Source organism: Saccostrea echinata, unplaced genomic scaffold (genome assembly GCF_033153115.1).
Source record: "Saccostrea echinata isolate AGI-Se365-2 ecotype Australia unplaced genomic scaffold, CSIRO_AGI_Sech_v1 ptg000050l, whole genome shotgun sequence".
NCBI classification, from domain to species: domain Eukaryota; kingdom Metazoa; phylum Mollusca; class Bivalvia; order Ostreida; family Ostreidae; genus Saccostrea; species Saccostrea echinata.
In genome coordinates, this window is record NW_026889799.1 from 999,081 (window position 1) to 1,019,343 (window position 20,263).

The 20,263-nt window shown below is 32.1% G+C and overlaps 1 protein-coding gene across 1 annotated transcript; it reads right to left on the bottom strand.

Moving 5' to 3' along the window:
- Positions 1 to 14,694: 14,694 nt before the first annotated feature.
- On the bottom strand, positions 14,695 to 17,217 carry LOC133203420 (uncharacterized). Its single transcript, XM_061339200.1, has 2 exons — positions 17,073 to 17,217; positions 14,695 to 16,169 (listed from the first exon to the last, which is right to left on the bottom strand). Exon 2 carries the CDS (start codon positions 16,157 to 16,159, stop codon positions 14,846 to 14,848), a length of 1,314 nt encoding a protein of 437 aa, XP_061195184.1. The 5' UTR covers positions 16,160 to 16,169; positions 17,073 to 17,217; the 3' UTR covers positions 14,695 to 14,845.
- Positions 17,218 to 20,263: the final 3,046 nt, after the last annotated feature.

Below are 20,263 nucleotides of genomic sequence, written 5' to 3' on the forward strand. Positions count from 1 at the left end.
TACAGATTCAGCACATCCCTACCTTAACACTAAAACCCATGTCCCAGGGTCATGAAATTCATAAATTTGGTAGAGGTTCCCTCATCATCATAACTATGCACTTAGTTGAAGATTTTCAAAGCATTAACACATTTTTATTTTTATCACTTTATTAATAAATATAGCCCCCCGAGAAACACCAAAACCTGAAGACCACAAGTTTTAAAATTTTGTAAGAAGCACAATTGTTCATTATAACTATGCACTTTAATTATCAGCTCATCGCTAAGGAGCAGACAGGATTATTTAACAGAAGTAATGCATTTTCAGTATATTATCAATAGAGTCCCACCCTTACACCAGAACATCTGACTTAGAGGCCATGATTCATGAAGAAGCACTCTTTTTCATCATAACTACAGACTTAGTTTACTCTATAACCAGGAGCAAAAAAGAAGATTTTCAAAGAATTGATGCTTTTTCAATATATAATCAATAAAGCCCCCTCCCCAACCCTGGGGCCATGAATTTCACAATTTTGGAAAAAGCATCCTTGTGCATCATAAGCATGCATTTAGTTTGTTTAAATAATACCCAGGAGCAGAGAAGAAGATTTTCAAAGAATTAATGCATTTTTACTATATAATCAATAGAGCCCGCCCTAACACCAGAACCCCTGAACCTGGGGCCATGAATTTCACAATTTTGGAAAGGGCATCATTGCTTATAATAACCATGCACTTAGTTTGTTTAAATAATACCCAGAAGAGAAGAAGATTTTCAAAGGAATAATGCACTTTCACTATATGATCTATATAGCCCCGCCCTAGCACCAGAACCCCTGACCCTGGGGCCATGAATTTCACAATTTAGGTAGAGGGCTTAATGCTTACTACAATCATGCCAACAGTTTGACTGCTTGATGTCCAGGAGTAAAGAAGATTTTTAAAGATTGCATCAATTTTGGTGGTTTTAGCCCCACCCCTAGGGCCCCAGGGGGACAGGGACCACGAAATTCACAATTTTTGTTCCCCTTCACCCAAAGATGCTATATGCAAAAATTGGTTGAAATTGGTTGAGCGGTTCTAGAGAAGAAGTTGAAAATGTTCAAAAGTTAATGCACGACGGACGACGCACGACAACAGACAAAAACGGATAGCAATAGGTCACTGAGTGACTAAGGTGACCTAAAAATTGTAATATTTAACGATTTCCTCAAATTCTGACAGTGCAGCAAATTTATCTATTATGCCTGCCACATAAGTAATATATAAGTTTAGAGCCTTGACCCGTTATCAGAAATGTGTTTGATGTTGAAGTTACAATTATATACTGAAAGGGGGGAAAGGGCAGGGTAAACGTTTGAAGTGATAAAATGTTATTTTTTTAGCATTGTTGGTAACATTTATACCCGTCTTTAATCAACTAGAAAAAATACAGAAAGAAAACCAAAGGAATAAGGAGGAATTTCATCACAAAACTTTCAGATATACATGTAGATTTTAAAGATTGCTCTACTTTCCTCAATATTTCAGGACATCCAACAATTATTGCAAAGTGTAGAGACTCACCTCTGCTATATGAGGGCCAGTAAAGATCGATGGACAAGAATTTGAGGATGCAAAAACATTTACATACCTTGGAGGAAAAGCCAAATACCAATTTACTAGGCTTAGGAAAATCTGGAGCACATCAAATTTTTTTTTCTATTTAAACAAAAGTTACCGGTAATTAAGTTATTTAAATGCTTGGTCATGTCAGTTCTCATGTATGGAAGTGAGACATAAAACACGACGGAGCTAGACAAAAAGAAGATTGACGCCTTCCGGAATAGATGTCCGAGAAAATCCTGAGAGCGAGATGCCCAAAGAAAAAAAACAATTGAAAAACTCCATCATGAAACAAAAACAACAAAAGCAAATGAAGATATAGCTCTCAGGAAATGGAATTGGATTCGATATATACTAAGAATAGAAAACGCCATTATTAATTCGTACCACTGCACTGACATGGTACATGTACTCAGAAGGAAGGAGGAAAGTAGGCCGGCCGAAAACAACAGATCAAGAACAATTGTAGCTGAGGTGGAATAGTGGTCATCAGCGAGGTCAGCAGCCAAAGACGGAGGCAGGTGGAGGAAGTGTACTGGGGCCTTTTATGTCAATAGATTATAGGCAGAATAGGATAGGTGATGTGAAGTTAATCAACATGTAACTTTAATCTCGTTTAATTCTGACTGCTAACTTATAAGGCACTGAAACTCATCTGTCACAACCTTCTTTCTCCTCGGCAAGGAGTTCATCGGAGCATTTAATATATTTCTCATAGGGATACTATTTAATCCTTCCGACAAGTCCGCCCTTCGTTGGTCCGACGCCTTCAAGCCCAGTAGTTAGTCCCATTTAGGTTCGATTGGAGAAAAAAGAAGGACTTTACGGCGCGGACAGTCGAGTAGGTTCATGTGGTTGATTGCTAGAAAGACTAGACAAACTCTAGCTACAATGGGCCAGGGATTATTAAGTTAAAAAATTAAGAAAACGTTGCACGCGTGCACTAGTGAGAGGAACGCCGACGCAAAGTTACGAGTTCACAAACCAATATAGAGAAATTTACAGATTTCTTTCAGTTTTGGGGTGAATGTAGAGATTATGATTAACAGCTGTTTTAAAAACAGTTTCAATGAGAACGAGGAGGCGATTCCACACGTAACACGATGAATAGTCCAATTTTTACCTTGCGTTGTTATGCTAACCGTCGTTGTAAGGGTTTGTGAAAAAATCCCTATAGTCCCTCTCTTACGCCAAAAAATACGTTCTATGGTGAAAAAATTGACAACAAACTGCACAGCAAATTTGTTGTTGCCTTTTTTATTACTTGGGAAATGCAATTCGATGGTTTTGCCTACATTCCTTATGTCATATGAGGGCATGAAAATCACTATATCCGTTTTTATTAACCCAAAAATGCTATATAATAAAATTGCTTGTTACTGATGTAACAGGAATAAAATACTAGTATGGAGATAATGAACAGTTATCAACTCGTTTAGCAGCTTAGAGCTGGGTTTGATAGCTAGGTATGAAAAAGCAAGTACTATATATGAACTTCTTCTTTCGCTTTTTAATAAGTGGAACAGGGAACTTTTTCTTTTGCTTTTAAATAAGTGGAACAGTGAACTTTCTTTTTGGCTTTGAATATCATCATGCATGTGGATTAAAAGACATTTAATGAAAAAAAAAACTATTGACTTTTTACAAAATAATCTTCACAGTCAATTAAGGTATGTAACTTTGGAACTCCACAATGTCAAAATCACAATTTAAAACCTGACATTGTAAAAATGGCACAAACCTGATTTGAATACTCATGCTTCACAAAACACAGTCAATTTAAATATCCTTGTTTATATCTCAGTATCATTTTCAAGGAGGTATCTAATAATAAAACTGTGCCTTATGCACTTAAGGAGGCTGGGGGTCAACAAATTAATCACAAATTAACCACCAGATTTAACTTAATTTTTTAGATATGATATCTTAAGCTGTCAACTATCATTTGGCAAAGAAAAATTTCAAAAATTTTAGTTTTAAAATTTGATCATTTTCTATATCTTCATATGGAGCTCTTCTTCTAAAGGAGATCAATATAGTCTAAAAATGGCCACAACCCCCCAGCCTCTTTAATAATTCAGAGTTGAAATCCGTAAAGGCTTCCATAACTGCACGTCAATCTATTTATATCCGTTATGGCAACGATTTTTTTTATCAATGCTATAACAAAACATACGCCTTGTTCACAATCTAGTATCATAATTTACCTTCAAAGTACGTGTAACGATCAGAATTTCAGGATTTTTTTTTATGCTGAAACTTCTCTGTTGATTAAAATTTCCTGTCCAGAGTTAAGTTATCTGATCTGGTCACATTACTAGCCATGTTTGTTTACTGGATACGATAGCCTGACGTGTATATAATCGACAGGATCACACAGTTAATAACGAAAATATATTTAAATTATTCTTTTGTATCGGTATTTTTCTGTTTAATTGAACTATTGTTTAATGAAGTGAAATTAAGGCAGCAGCAGTGCCCTTTATTAATTTTTCATAAAAAATTTTCAATTTGTCACAGCAAATTAATTATTCCAATTAATAATTTTTGTTTTTACATTTTTTATTCGATACTGTATACTTATTCGATACTTTAGAGCATTTTCTGAGAGCAATCTTTTTTTTAAAAGCGAGACAGACTACTGCAAATAAATTGATATTACGGTACATAATAATAATAGAAATGCTTTAGAATATCTAATAAGTCTAGAGTATCGAATAAGTTTGGAAACTCAATACATTTTTTGTTATAACAAATTATCAATTTCTTCTAACAAATACTGTGGAATCATTGAATTTCTTGGTGGCTCAATATTTGTGGATTTTGTGGGTATCCTGTATCCACGAATTAACATCGTCAACGAATTAATAACTTGGGTTTCAAGATTCATTTTCCTTTTTTTAGATATGAATGTATGCACAAAATTAAGTTCCCTCAAACCTGTAAAATTCAGGCAATCCACGAATATTGGCCCCCACACTGCTTTGATGATTCAATAACTAGTAATTAATGAAAAAAAAAAACTATTGTGAAAAACCTCATTGTCATTTATTTCAGGTTCGCTGGGATATATCAAGTCGACATATCACTGCTCATTGATAAAAGTTCGGGGTTTGTTATGTTTATATGTACTTTATAGTAATGAAATGTGAACAGATTCTTGTGCTAGACATAAAATAACATTCTAAACACTCAAAATGAATTTGAATAACTATATTTATACTGAATACCAAAACTGCATAAAAATCCTTACAAAGATGCATGGCGAGTTCAAGTTAATGTTTGATCAAGCCTTTCATTCCTCACTTAAATATTAACAGCAGTGAAGGAAAAACTGGAGTACTGTACATGTACTACAACATTCTAGTAGATCTGGTATTAATCAGATTAACTTGGAAACTCTAAGGAACTTTTAGAAAATTTTAAATCACAAAAAATTACCTAAATCTATAAAGCATCAAAATATAATACTTTATAAAACCATTCCCCATGATAAGTTAGAGTCCAGGCTTTCTGACATCAAAGACGGCTGCTTTTTCAATAAGAATGGAACTCGTAAATTTACATACCTTGCCAGTGGTCATTTGCAAAATTGTTTTGTTGAACAAATTCTCTGATTGCTCACAAATGTATTCTGAAGTTGATATTAAAAAGATGCTTCAATTTCTATATGACCATGTTGTTTAGAGATCAAGTCCTCCGACAATCTGCTTAAATTCCCATAGGTATAAATTGCGTTTAGTTTCATGCATTAGATCTATTTTTGTATTCATATAAAGCAGAATTGTCAAATAACTTCTGAATAAAAAGGACGTCGTTTGCCATGATTTTGAACATTTTCGACATTTAGTTATATCGACTAGTTTTATCACACAACAATATTTATTTCGATTCCTACATTGATTCAACTGAACTCAAAACAAAAGACACTACGAAGTCTGACACATATGTTACATGTTTAAACATTTTAATAGTGAAAGACTAACATCAATACTCATGATAAACCTTATGACGTCAACATTTCTATTGTCAATTGCAACTTCCCTCATTTATGTAACAATATACCGTTATCACCTGCATCTAGAGTATGTCGATCTCCCAGTTGATTTGATTCACAAGAACAGGTTACATTTACGAACAATTTCTAAAAAGAAGCAAGTTTATGATAAAAGGATACCAACACTTTCGTTTAAAGTCAACATTTCGCTAATGCAATAGTCGATACAATGACTTTCTTATCCAATACATTATATATTTTACAAACGTTTTGAAAGATCATTATTTTGAGGCTGAATCGTTTACAGGTTTTCCCGTTTCTACGATCACGACAAGGAGATAGCACGGTAAATGTGACCCGTCAATATTCAACAGGGGATGGTTACTTCTCCCAAGCACCTAGACCCAACATCTGAAGATATTAGAGATACGTGTTTATTCTGCTCCCAATTTTTATTGTTCCAGTTGACTTTTAAGCTTAATTCACTGTTTGCTATATATGTTCAATTTTCTTGATGTCCTAAAAATTAATACAATGTCTGTTTAAGAGACTTACCGTCTAAGTTCGTCTAAGTAAATCATATACGCAAGTTTTAAACAATTTATTTTGCAATGGACAAACATGTTTTTGGTTATCATCAATTAATTCACAACACTGAAATATGTATTAGGCCTAAAAAAAAAATATGTGTTTCGGGTAACCCGACCTAACCTATAAAAATGCGCCGATCCTAACTTTTTTTTCGATGTCCGTATTTATCCAATTAAAATTCCTATTATTTCTATGTAAAATCCGTTTTTATCAGAATATTTTTTCTCATTCCTAAGAAACGTTTTTAAAAAGCTTAGGTTTACAGTGAACATTAACGATATTTAAATCAACATGCAAGCGTTTTTATGACGGTTCCGACACATGGAATGGGAAATCTTTTGGATAATATAATTTGACACTGATATTTCTGTAATTTAAAAGTTTTGTGATATAGCTCGTTCCGATTACGTGTCCGACCCTCATGGGGCACCGTGTAATTCATGGACTGGAGGCTTGGAGTGGAGTTATGGAGTGGAGTTTGGAGTGGAGTTTGGAGTCAAATTTTGGAGTCTGATTTTTTTAATATGATTTTTGCTAATTAGAACAAAATTCTTTAGGTGACAACTCTCTAGTCTTATTATATTCCCATGTTGCTATAAAGCACCAGCTATTGCAACGTTTAACATAACTCCTGTTACTAAAATTAGGTTACGAGTATCTTGTTGAATCACCTTAAAATCTGCTCAAAAACAGACAAATTTAATGTTTCTTGCTACTTTTTTAGATGGTGTCATTCATGCCTGTTTGATACTCCGTAATCCTTTTAAGGTATTTTTCAGCTCCTTTGGCCTGAAATTTTCCGATTGTTTAAGCAAATATATTCTTTCTTGCAATACCCCCAAAATAAGAGTTACTGAATGTGAGCTTTACATTGATCAATCTTGGTATAAATATCTGATCAGATTTAATTTGTCTTACTGATGTATAGAATAAAGATACAAAATTCTTTAGGTGACAACTCTTTAAAATTAGTTTTATTATATTCCCATGTTGCTATCAAAAGTGATGCGTGTGTTCTTTGGAAAAGTGTAGATGAACATTTTAGTTTATATTTCTGTATTTAAAACTAGAAATATTTTCATAGGACATGAATGCCCCGTCCAGTGTATATTAGTAATGCAACATGAAAATTTGTTTTAGTGTATGAAGTTTGAAGCGAATATCTGGAATAGTTTCTTTAAAATTGAAATCTAAAAATTGGATATATATGATAAATTTTCACCAAATTATGTATAAGTGCATAAGCTTACATAAAAATACCTTAAATGTTTTTTATAAAACTAAGCAAAATGCAAATTAAAGAAAAATGAGGTCAAGATTACAGGAAAGCCTAAGGTTAAAAGATTTCATGAAGTTGAATATCCCTCACTAATAAGTATCAGCATATTAATTTTGATAAACATATCTTGAATGGATTATTTAAAACTGAGGTAAACACTGATTTAAGAAAAGTGAGGTCAAGGTCAAGGTGAAAAAAATGTTGATGCAGTTGATAGCTCTCATCAGTATGTATTAGCGTATAAAGTTTGATGAAAATATCTTGAATTCTTTATTTAAAATTGAGCTGAACATTATTTATTAGAAAAGTGAGGTCAAGGTCAAAAGAAAGGTCAAAGTAAAAAAAAAATGTTAACATCAGTATGTATCAGCGTATGAAGTTTGATTACACTATCCTGAATGGTTTCCTTAAAACTGAGCTAAACACTAATTTAAGAAAAGTAGGTCAAGGTCAAAGGAAAGGTCAAAGTCAAAAAATGCTTACAGAATTGAAAAGCTCTCATCAATACCTATCAACATATGAAGCTTTATAAAAATTATCTTGAAAAATATCTTTGAAACTGAACTTTGAACTGAGCTAAATGCAAAGCTTGACGGAAGGAAAGAAGGACGGAAGACAGACATGACAAACTCAATATGCCCCAGCCATATTCATGGCGGGGCATAAAAATATTATGAAGTAGACTAGTGGTATGCTTTTTAAAATGTTTATTTGAATTATTAAAAAATATCAATTTTGACGATTTTTCATAATAATCATTAATCAAATTTCTTAGTAATATTAATTAGAGCTTTTTTCACAACCAAATTTATAGGGATGCGCGATTTTATCGATATACCGGTATATCGCAATTTTTTATTGCGTGATACGTATCGTGATACGGAGACTAAAATACCGGTATTTTGTACATAACTATAAATTCCGGAAATTATTCATTTATTTGTTCAAACTATTGAATGACAATTACAGGAATGTAAAAAATGTTGAAAACAGTTAAACAAAGGCATCAAAAACATGCTTTATATTAAATAAATGAAAATTTAAAAAGTAAAGTTATGTTTTTACGAGATATTTTTAAGAAATGTTATGGAAATTCATTTGAAATTGTTGTAAAAATTGCGTGTAAAAATATCACGATTTATCGTGATATTTTTGGGAAAAAATCGTGATATATCACGATACGAAAATTTTGCCGATACCCATCCCTACAAATTTATACTTATGAAAGACATTGTATCAGTCATATTTGAAAGCTTATGTTCTAGGATTTGAGATAATAACAAATATTCATTTAAGATATTGATTGTTAGAACAAGTCAGTCGAAGATGACATTATCTATTACCTAAATCTCAGGATTGATATTATTATATTAATGTTAAATTTTATTTAGACAGATTAATCTTCTGCTCCAACTCTTGAAGTTAAATCTTTTTCCTCGAAAAATGAATTACCGGGTACCCATAATTATTGTACTTAAGTTTAATGAATAGCATACTGATGTGAATAAATGGGTCTGTTATAATTGCCTAACACTGCCTACATGCTCTTGTACAAACAACTCTTGACAGATTATGTGGGACATACAGTGGCTGCATCAAATTCCCGCAAATTCTTTCAGATAAGGTCGTGGGTATTAATTTCACTCTCATTGTCAAAAAGTGTGTTATCTAAAACAGTGACAGTTTATTCTATGTTTTAATCAAATTTAACTGTTACATAAATAATGATCACAATAGCTTTCAACACATAATTGGAAGGTGATAAAACCCTTTGAACTAAATTGTAGCTTTCTGTCACATCTTTGTTATGTCTGCTAAAACTTTTATAGGTTTTTGACCACACAGCTGAACATAATGTAGGTTAATATATTGTTACAAGGTTGTTTGTAGAATAAGATTGATGATATTTCTCTCTATATAATCTACTGTAGATTTGAAACCATCAATTTTGTATCTTAAAATGTGAATTTAAAAAAAGATTATCAATAATTGACATACATTTACTTAAATAATTAAATAATATTATGATACTGTTATATGAATACAATACAATAATGGTGACTCACAATTTTTATCAATTAAGAAGTTAATGGGAAGGAATGCACTGTTATGCTAGTTAAGGGATGATAATATTTATATAAACTCCTAAAGAATGCAATAATTTTAATGCATGCATGCTGTTCAAGTTAATTCAACACTAGATCACATACTCCAAAATTAAATGGTCATCGTTCAAAGTTTAATCAGCATCTCTGAAACTGGGTGTGAGGATTCTGTCTTTTCTCTATGAGCCAGTGTAAGTCTGGGTATGTGTAAAACACGAAATGAGAAACAAGAAACGAGAAACAACAGAATTAAAAAAAAACAATGACCTAAAAATGTCAACTAAGGGGCAGCTTTTGCCTTGATTTCATTTTGTTAGAAAACAAGTGCTGAGTGAAATCAAAACATATAACTTAGGACAGATTTATCACTGATCCGGCACTGCTAACCCATAAAGTCATGACAGATTTAATTAAATATCAACAGCTGAAAGGTACACAATTAACTGGTAAGACAGATTCCTTCAAATTATTTTCTGATTTTTACATTATCAAAGTATAAACAAAAAGTTATATATATACATGTATTTATAAATAATTATTTATAAATGAGATATTTATATTTTTGTTAAATATGTAGTAAGGAAAGCTATTATAACATTGACAATAAATTTCACCAATAATATTACCAATAATATTACCAGAACTACTAAATCACAAAGAACAAAACATTAATAATGTCTTTTTTAATCTTTTTTTTTTTTTAAAGTATTAGAAGATTACCGGTAAATGATTAGTCCCAGTTTGTATAAAATTGTATCATTTGATCACAACATTATTATTTTAAGCAAAAACTGAGTAAGCATTTCTTTCAGGTAATAGTATTGTAGTAATTAAATCTGTCAACATTTTAAATTTTGTGTGTGTGAGATAGTTGTGCGGGTCGATGATAAATCTGACTTAAGTTAGATATTTCATTTCACTCTGCATCTGTTATCTTTCAAAATGAAATCAAAAGCACAATTTAGCTGCCCCCAACCCCCTTTGTTGACATTTTAAGGTCATTAGGTGTTTTATGCTGAATCTGACATTCCATTGTTTCTCGTTTTCACTATCAATCAGAAAACTGAAAATTTATTCAACGTTTAAAAAAGATAAACTGGAGTAAAAACAACACATTGCTTTCACTTGAAGTGTGATACGACCCATATTTGATTTGTTGTTTTTGAGGGTGAGGGAGTCATCCGAGTGAGGAATAGGGAGAGATATTAGTATGATAATTGCTATATCGCTGAAGTAAGGGAGTGAGTGAACCCTTTAGTACACCATATAAAAGTGGTATAAAGTGTGAAACTTATTTTAAAACTGATTATAATTTTTTTTAATTTAGCATGGAAGGTAATGAATAGGTGAGTGTATATACTGATACTTATAAATTGCTTTAAACACTGAACCTAGTAGCTCTTGACAGGTTTTAACACGTCAAATTAAACTGTATTAAAATAATCAGTAAGACCGACTATATCTGTTGATTAATAATATTCAACAGTTTCCAAATATTTTTGAAGAACAGGGGTTATCTTGTCAGTATCATGTCTGTCTATTCAATACTGATGTAATTTTCTAAAGTTACAAATACTTACTTAAGTACTTACTTACTTAAGTTTCAGAAACTTAGAAATTTTGATTAAGTCATAGTACCTATGAATTGTCAATCTGTTTAGTACAAGACAAGAAACAGCAAACAAATGTACAAAAAAAATTAATTTAAAAGACTTTCATAATAATGCAATTTCCTGAACATCTTTTTCCATTCATGTTTTAAAAAAAAAATATTAGACTCCAAAATTTGACTCCAAAATTTGACTCCAAACTCCACTCCATAACTCCACTCCATGCCTCCAGTCCATGAATTACACGGTGCCCCCTCATGGACAGTCATGGTTTCGTAATCGTACTACGCATGTCTAAGCCAACGTGTATACAAACACAAAGGTGAAAGTGAACTAAACTTGTTTACGCACAGGTGTGTGGTAAACAATGATAGCTGTCAAAAGAGAGCAAAAGGCTTAATAGATATTTGTGCCAATTAGATTTTTTCGGACATACAAATAGGACGAATAATGAATAAGTACATTAGTAAAAGCCATTTTCTATCTTTCTAAAAGATTTTTTTCTTAAAAATCACAGATTTTGATAACTGTGTAAAATATTTTAGATCGCTTTTTTCTTCGAAGAAAAACTTATTGTTTTGGAAAGAACCCACAAACGCAGGGACAAGCTGCAGTGTAAACAATAACTAGTCGCAAAATGTTGAAATCAATAAAATTATTTTTTTTTCAAATCTGTACAAAAATTTATAAGAGATTCTGGTAGATTCGGTTAATTATTACAACCTAACACTAAAACTCTGGTTAGTTAGATATCATGTAAAGAATGTATGTTTAAAACAAACATGTTTGTATATTAAAGTTTTTTTTTCTATAGACATTGACAGTTGTAGCCATTTACATGTATGGTGAGAACATCGTAAGTTGCTAGAACTTGTGTTCAAACCATTTGTACATTATTTATGCAATAAAATATGTTCAAACAAACAAACAAAAAACTAGATAATTAACATTCACACAATTACAGCCTTCTTTGAAGATCAAAAAACCTTCACTGGTAAAAATACAATTGCTTCAAATTTACAATTATGAATTGTATAATTAAATAAAGATGATATTGTTCTGAATTCAAACTGCATCCGAAATGTAAATATATAACTAAAACCATCTTAATCAGTTAATGATTAAGAACATGTGATTTGTGTTAAAAGGAAAATTTTCCCTTGTAGAAGAGACATTTAATAAAAGAATTTTAAATTATCCATTAACTGTTATCTTTTTGATTCAGAACGAAACCACTCAGGTCATAAACACAAGGGTCGAACACATATTTGAAACTTAACCACTCATATTTGCTGAAATGAAGAGAAAATTAAAAGGATATGAAACTATAAAATTTAGTTGTCTGATGTTTTTCAAACATGTTGGAGTGAAATACAATAGAGAATAATATTCTCATGATTTTCTATCTATATTTCAGTGGTCATACATTAAAAAAAATCCAAAAAAAAAATTTCCCTACCTACCTACCCTAATTTTTTCATCAGTGTTACCCGAAACACACAATTTTTTTTAGGGCTTATACTGTCAGGAAACAGCAAGATATATTTAGTTAAGGAAGCCCTAAATCCAATGAAAAACATAGGTAATCAGACATTACAGAGCTCACCTCAACGAATGTTGTCTTTTTATGTAAGGCAAAGTCCCACACTAAACTAATAATCTAGGAGTGTGCATTCCTAGATGCAACATTTATGCAATTTTGGTCTGATAGGGCTTGCAGTTACTTGGGAATAGACTTATCTGAAAACTTAAAACTAGTCACTCATCCAGAAAATGTTAGTCAAATCCAGCATCCGAAGCAAGTTTTGAGATTGTTCGTCCCTTGATGCATCATCCATGCAAGTTTGGTTCAGATAAGCCTTATACATGTAGTTACTTGGGTATGAGATCTGCTCCAAAAACCTTAACCTGGTTACTCATCCGGAAAATGTAGGTCAGATCCAGCATCCGAAGCAAGTCCAGTAGTGTGAATCCTTATAGATGTATCATCCATGCAAGTTTGGTCAATATAGGGTTTATAGTTACTTGGAAATGAGATCTGCTCCAAAAACTTTAACCTGGTCACTCATCCGGAAAATATAGGTCAGATCCAGCATCCGAAGCAAGTCCAGTAGTGTGCATCCTTAGATGTATCATCCATGCAAGTTTAGTCAATATAGGGCTTATAGTTACTTGGAAATGAGATTTGCTCCAAAAACTTTAACCTGGTTACTCATCCAGAAAATATAGGTCAGATCAAGCATCCGAAGCAAGTCCAGTAGTGTGAATCCTTAGATGTATCATCCATGCAAGTTTGGTCAATATGGGGTTTATACATGTAGTTACTTGGAAATGACATCTGCTCTAAAAGCTTTAACCTGGTCACTCATTCGGAAAATATAGGTCAGATCCACCATCCGAAGCAGGTCCAGTAGTGTGCATCTTTAGATGTATCATCCATGCAAGTTTAGTCAATATAGGGCTTATAGTTACTTGGATATGAGATCTGCTCCAAAAACTTTAACCTGGTCACTCATCTGAAAAATATAGGTCAGATCCAGCATTCGAGGCAAGTCCAGTAGTGTGGATCCTTAGATGTATCATCCATGCAAGTTTGATCAATATAGTGCTTATAGTTACATGTACTTGGAAATGCATGAGATCTACTCCAAAAACCTTAACCTAGTCACTCATCTGGAAAATGTAGGTCAGATCCAGCATCCGAAGCAAGTTCAGTGGTGTGCATCCTTAGATGTATCATCCATGCAAGTTTGGTCAATATATGGCTTTTAGTAACTCGGAAATGAGACCTGCTCCAAAAACTTTAACCTGCTCCAAAAACTTTAACCTGCTCCAAAAACATTAACCTGGTCATTCTTTAGCATATATTGCAGCATCTGAAACCTTGACTGGTACAATGAAACACACTAGAAGCATCCTCCATGCATCTCTGACTAATATAGGCCATAGAAGTACTTGAAAAGAAAACTCCTCCAAAAACCTTAACCTGGGACGCCGACACCGACGCTGAGGGTATTACATAAGCTCCCCCAACTTCGTTGAGGTGAGCTAAAAATGTACCGTATAAATATATGCATATGGAGTATATCTAGTTCATTTTCACCATAGTGCACCAAACATTTTTCTCTAAGACAAGAAAGTATTTGTTTATAGAAATCATTCTTGTTTAGATACTTTGGAAAAATAATTGCAAATAACGTATTTGAATACCTTATTTTGGTCTTATATAATATTTTTTATAATCTACTTCAAATTGTGTTTTAACTGTAGATTGCTGTTTATCTATTTCACATCAAAAGACAGATCATTCTAAACACATAAAATTACAAAGGAATAAGATTTCTTCAGTGCACACTGTTTAGAGCTTCCTCAATAAAATGAGGTTTGATTGCAAGTCATCGCATATTAAAAGTTCAAAATTACGCTGAGAATTTCATTATATTTTATTTTCTTATTTTATTAATATTAACCATGTTAACATAAACTTTATATTATACTTATAATGTTACATTAAAATGGATATTTTAATATTTAAGTTGCTCAAGAAAAAAGTGTAATGGTTACAAAAAGTGTGGAGTGTACTTCTCTAAAAAGCCAAAAAAAATTGATTGAACAAGCAAAACTCTACGCTGTTCAGGTTTTTGTGTTGTCTATTTTAACGTCTCGGTCGTAAGCTATATATCAAGAATTTCCCACAATCCCTGTTCCTTTATGACCTTTAGATCAGTCGAGCCCCTCACGTATCCTCTTGGTGTTGAAGTCATGTATATAAAATAGCATGGGCACTGAAGAGGGGAAATAAGGTATTGAGGCATGCCGCTATCTGCTTCTAGCTTGATGACCTTCCATTGTCCTTCAGGACCAGGTCGCTTTGAGACAGACCAACAAAACCCAAATTTAGGACCAAAGTAGATGTAACTCGAGGGCTTCCTTTTCGATCTAATGTAAAATATGTTGTCAAGATTTCGGGATTTTACTGGCTCCAAATTTAATTCACAGGCGTCAGATCTTTTATTGCTTCCACCAATAGGCCCGCCATGTTTTGATATTTCCATTTTCCATGTTGGCCAATTGGACGAACGAATCAAATGAGTTTGTGTAAAGAACTGTTTATCCTGACCTAAACATGGAATCCGAATTTGGTTTACTCGAAGAAGATGAAGGAAATGTTCATTTTCTGATGGGTTGAAAATAGTCAAAAATACAGCTTTTTCAAATTTTGATTCAGTAACAAATTTCACCACTTCGAGGTCTGACTTATAACTTTCGTTGATCATGGCGTGAACGCCTTGGGTACTGGACTGATCAGAACCACTGCAATATTTAATGACGAACAATTGCCATAAAACCAATGATCGGAGTACTGCAAGTCTAGAATACAAATTTATATACGCTGATGCTCTTCGGGCGGATTTTATACCCGAATGCAGAACTTCTTCTATTTTCGCCATTAATTTACCAAGAAACCTCACAGCATCATTTGTTGGGTATTTATCCTCTAATCTGTTTACCAGACTCTTAGGGGCATTTGATTTTATGCAACTTAGATAGGCATTTGTATTGAAAAACAGTTTTTCTAAACCTTTGGCATCCGCTCTTAATTCTGAATCCTGATAGCGTTCAATAGCAGCATAGGCATCGTCCTTAGCTGCTTTTGGAACAGTCGTTTTCATTGTGTTTCCAAGTTGTAAAAATAAATTTGACAAAACAGAGAATGTAGTGGTAAGTCCTGCAGTTGAAGGAGAAACCCTAGCTACCTTAGAAGCAATACTAATTGCAATGGCAAGTTTGTGAAATACATCTCCATAGTCGAAAGTCATATTTTGCAGCTCTTTGATGGTGTCTGTGACCTCTATCGATTTCTTTGAATCGGAGAAAACCATGCATAATTCTACTTGGAAAATCTCTGCTTCTGTAGCATTCAGTCCCAGTTTTTGGAAGCATTCTATTAACTTCTGGTGGGAACGAGAGTCCTTCACAGAAGCCATTTTGTAATACCTGGTAAGAAAAGATAACACTAGTTGTACAATGATTTTATTATAAATCAAGTAATTTGAAAAATTATCAAAAATGTGATTGATACATGTCCTTTGCGTGTGACCTTAAGTGTGCTTCATAAAGAAAGATTATATAGCCTTGATTGGTCATCAGAAAACTTAAATATTCCTCATTCAATTAATTTCCCTAAAAGTTAATTTGTATGTGATACATCTATTTCCCTAATTCATGAAAATTTGTGCCATTGAACAAGCACAAAGATTTAAAACAGATGTACAGTAAAACTCGTTCAGTACGAACATTGATCTAGCAAATCTACAGAATGATATTATGATACATCTTATTTGTAATTTTTTTTTAATTTTTTAATCGCCGGAAAATATCAATTATAATTTCATTTTAAATCCAAAGTATAATTCTTCTTTCGCTTTCACATTTCGTTACTGGAAATTGAAGGCGGTCGATCGTAACATTGATTCATAAAAAATCTGTAAACCAAACCCTGGTGTATTGAATTTGACATCTAAATCATAATAAAGTTAATCATCACGGTTTACATGTATACCTATCATTTTGAAGAAGTTGTGTTCATGTCACATGAATTGTGGCATATATACATTAAGAGTTCAAAAGATTGCAACATTTTCAATGGATATATATATATATATATATATATATATATATATATATATATATATATATATATATATATATATATATATATATATATATATATATATATATATATGTATATATATAAGCTTCTAGCTTCTATAAATCATTATATAAGCTATCGAAATTTTTCATTTACATAAATATATATAATATTATTTGTTTAGATACAGATTCAACGTCATATAAATCAGAAAATATCACATACACAAGTCAAGTGTCATACTTCACCTTCAAGATGGTGTGCCTGGATTTCTGAAGTGTATTGATAACCGTATCAATCCCTGCCAGCCATGTTTGTTTACTGGTAAACACAACGATACGGCTGTGTGTGCGAAATTGACAGTAGAACACTGTGATATGATACGGATTTACTTTGTTTTAATATTGTTAGGGTTTCCACTGTTCACTTGGTTATCCCATGTGCTATTTATAACAATGTTTAGCTCAGGTATCATTGTGTATGGTGGCATATTTCTGCCACCACTTGTCAAATGTTTGTCAGTAAGAATACTCGAGATTTTCAGTGAATGTAAACACACCATCTTTGTAATCATTCAGACCTTCGTACACCAGTATTAGATTAATAATTATTGTAACATACAATATTAATTGGATCCTCACATTATAAGTCACGGGGCGAGTTTAAATTCTTTGTCTAATACTTGTAGTTTCTTAAACTTTCAAATTTTAATATAATTATCTAAGACATATCTATCCAGACTATTTTTTGTTGAAAATAAAGTGAAAATTTGATAGAATGTGACCTTGGGTTAAGCATAAGGGAATAGGACACTAAAAATGAATTTAATTAACAAATAAGTGCGTACAGGTTAATTTTTCCGACAACAGATACTAGTATTACGTGTATTATTGTATGATTAAAAAATTCCTTGCTGTCTGATTTGCTGAGATTTAAAAATTGTAGTAAATATACTACGTTATGTTCACCAACACGTGACCATCCAAGAATTTTTCTCCTACATGGGACTAAAAATAGATCAGGAAATTCCAAATTGATATAAATAGTTTGGCACCGTGTAATTCATGGACTGGAGGCATGGAATGGAGTTATGTAGAGGAGTTTGGAGTCAAATTTTGGAGTCTAAGATTTTTTTTAAAACATGAATGGAAAAAGATGTTCAAGAAATTGCATTAGTATGAAAGTATTCTTTTTTGTACATTTGTTTGCTGTTTCTTGTCTTGTAACTAAACAGATTGACAATTCATAGGTACAATGACTTAATTAAAATTTGTAAGTTTCTGAAACTTAAGTAAGTATTTGTAACTTTAAAAATTACACCAGTATTGAATAAACAGACATGATACTGACAAGATAACCCCTGTTCTTTAAAAATATCTGGAAACTGTTGAATATAATTAGTCAACAGATATAGTCGGTCTTACTGATTGTTTTAATATAGTTTAATTCGACGTGTTAACAAACCTGTCAAGAGCTATTAGGTTCAGTGTTTAAAGCAATTTATAAGAACTCTTTTTTTTTAAGTATATACACTCACCTATTCATTACCTCCCATGTTAAATCAAAAAAAAAAAAAAAGAAAAAGAAATTATAATCAGTTTTAAAATAAGTTTCACACTTTATACCACTATTATATGGTGTACTAAAAGGTTCACTCACTCCCTTACTTCAGCGACATAGCAATTACCATACTAATCTCTCCCTTTTCCTTGGGTTGTCACTCCCTCACCCTCAAAAACAACAAATCAACTATGGGTCATATCACACTTCAAGTGAAAACAATGTGTTAATTGTTTTTACTCCAGTTTATCTTTATTAAACATTGAATAAATTGTCAGTTTTCTAATTGATAGTGAAAGCTGTGTAAGACGGCACCGTGTAATTCATGGACTGGAGGCATGGAATGGAGTTATGGAGTGGAGTTTGGAGTGGAGTTTGGAGTCAAATTTTGGAGTCTAATATTTTTTTTTAAACATGGATGGAAAAAGATGTTCAGGAAATTGCATTAGTATGAAAGTCTTTAATTCTTTTTTGAACATTTGTTTGCTGTTTCATGTCTTGTAACTAAACAGATTGACAATTCATAGGTACAGTGTACTATGACTTAATTAAAATTTGTAAGTTTCTGAAACTTAAGTAAGTAAGTTACGTACTTAAATAAGTATTTGTAACTTTAGAAAATTACATCAGTATTGAATAGACAGACATGATACTGACCAGATAACCTCTGTTCTTTAAAAATATTTGGAAACTGTTGAATATAATTAATCAACAGATATAGTCGGTCTTACTGATTGTTTAAATACAGTTTAATTCGACGTGTTAACAAACCTATCAAGAGCTATTAGGTTCAGTGTTTAAAGCAATTTATAAGTATCAGTATATACACTCACCTATTCATTACTTTCCATGTTAAATCCAAAAAAAAAAGAAAAAAAGAAATCAGTTTTAAAATAAGTTTCACACTTTATACCACTATTATATGGTGTACTAAAAGGTTCACTCACTCCCTTACTTCAGCGACATAGCAATTACCATACTAATCTCTCTCCCTTTTCCTTGGGTTGTCACTCCCTCACCCTCAAAATCAACAAATCAACTATATGGGTCATATCACACTTCAAGTGAAAGCAATTTGTTAATTGTTTTTAGTCCAGTTTATCTTTATTAAACATTGAATAAATTGTCAGTTTTCTATTTGTTAGAGAAAGCTATGTAAGACTACACTGGCTTATAGAGAAAAGCCAGAATCCTCACACCCAGTTTCAGAGATGCTGATTAAACTGTGAACGATGACCATTAATTTTGGAGTATGTGATCGAGTGTTGAATTAACTTGAACAGCATACATGCATTAAAATCATTGCATTCTTTAGGAGTTTATATAAATATTATCATCCCTTAACTAGCATCACAGTGCATTCCTTCCCATTAACTTCTAAATTGATAAAAATTGTGAGTCACCAATGTATTGTATTCATAATACAGTATCATAATATTATTTAATTAATTAAGTAAATGTATGTGAATTATTGATAATCTTTTTTTTAAATTCACATTTTAAGATACAAAATTGATGGTTTCAAATCTACAGTATTTTATATAGAGAGAAAAATCATCAATCTTATTCTACAAACAACCTGCCTTGTAACAATATATTAACCTACATTGTTCAGCTGTGTGGTCAAAAACCTATAAAAGTTTTAACAGACATAACAAAGATATGACAGAAAGCTAAAATTTAGTTCAAAGGGTTTTATCACCTTCCAATTATGTGTTGAAAGCTATGGTGATCATTATTTATGTAACAGTTAAATTTGATTAAAACATAGAATAAACTGTCACTGTTTTAGATAACAGACTTTTTGACAATGAGAGTGAAATTAATACCCACGACCTTATCTGAAAGAATTTGCGGGAATTTGGTGCAGCCACTGTAT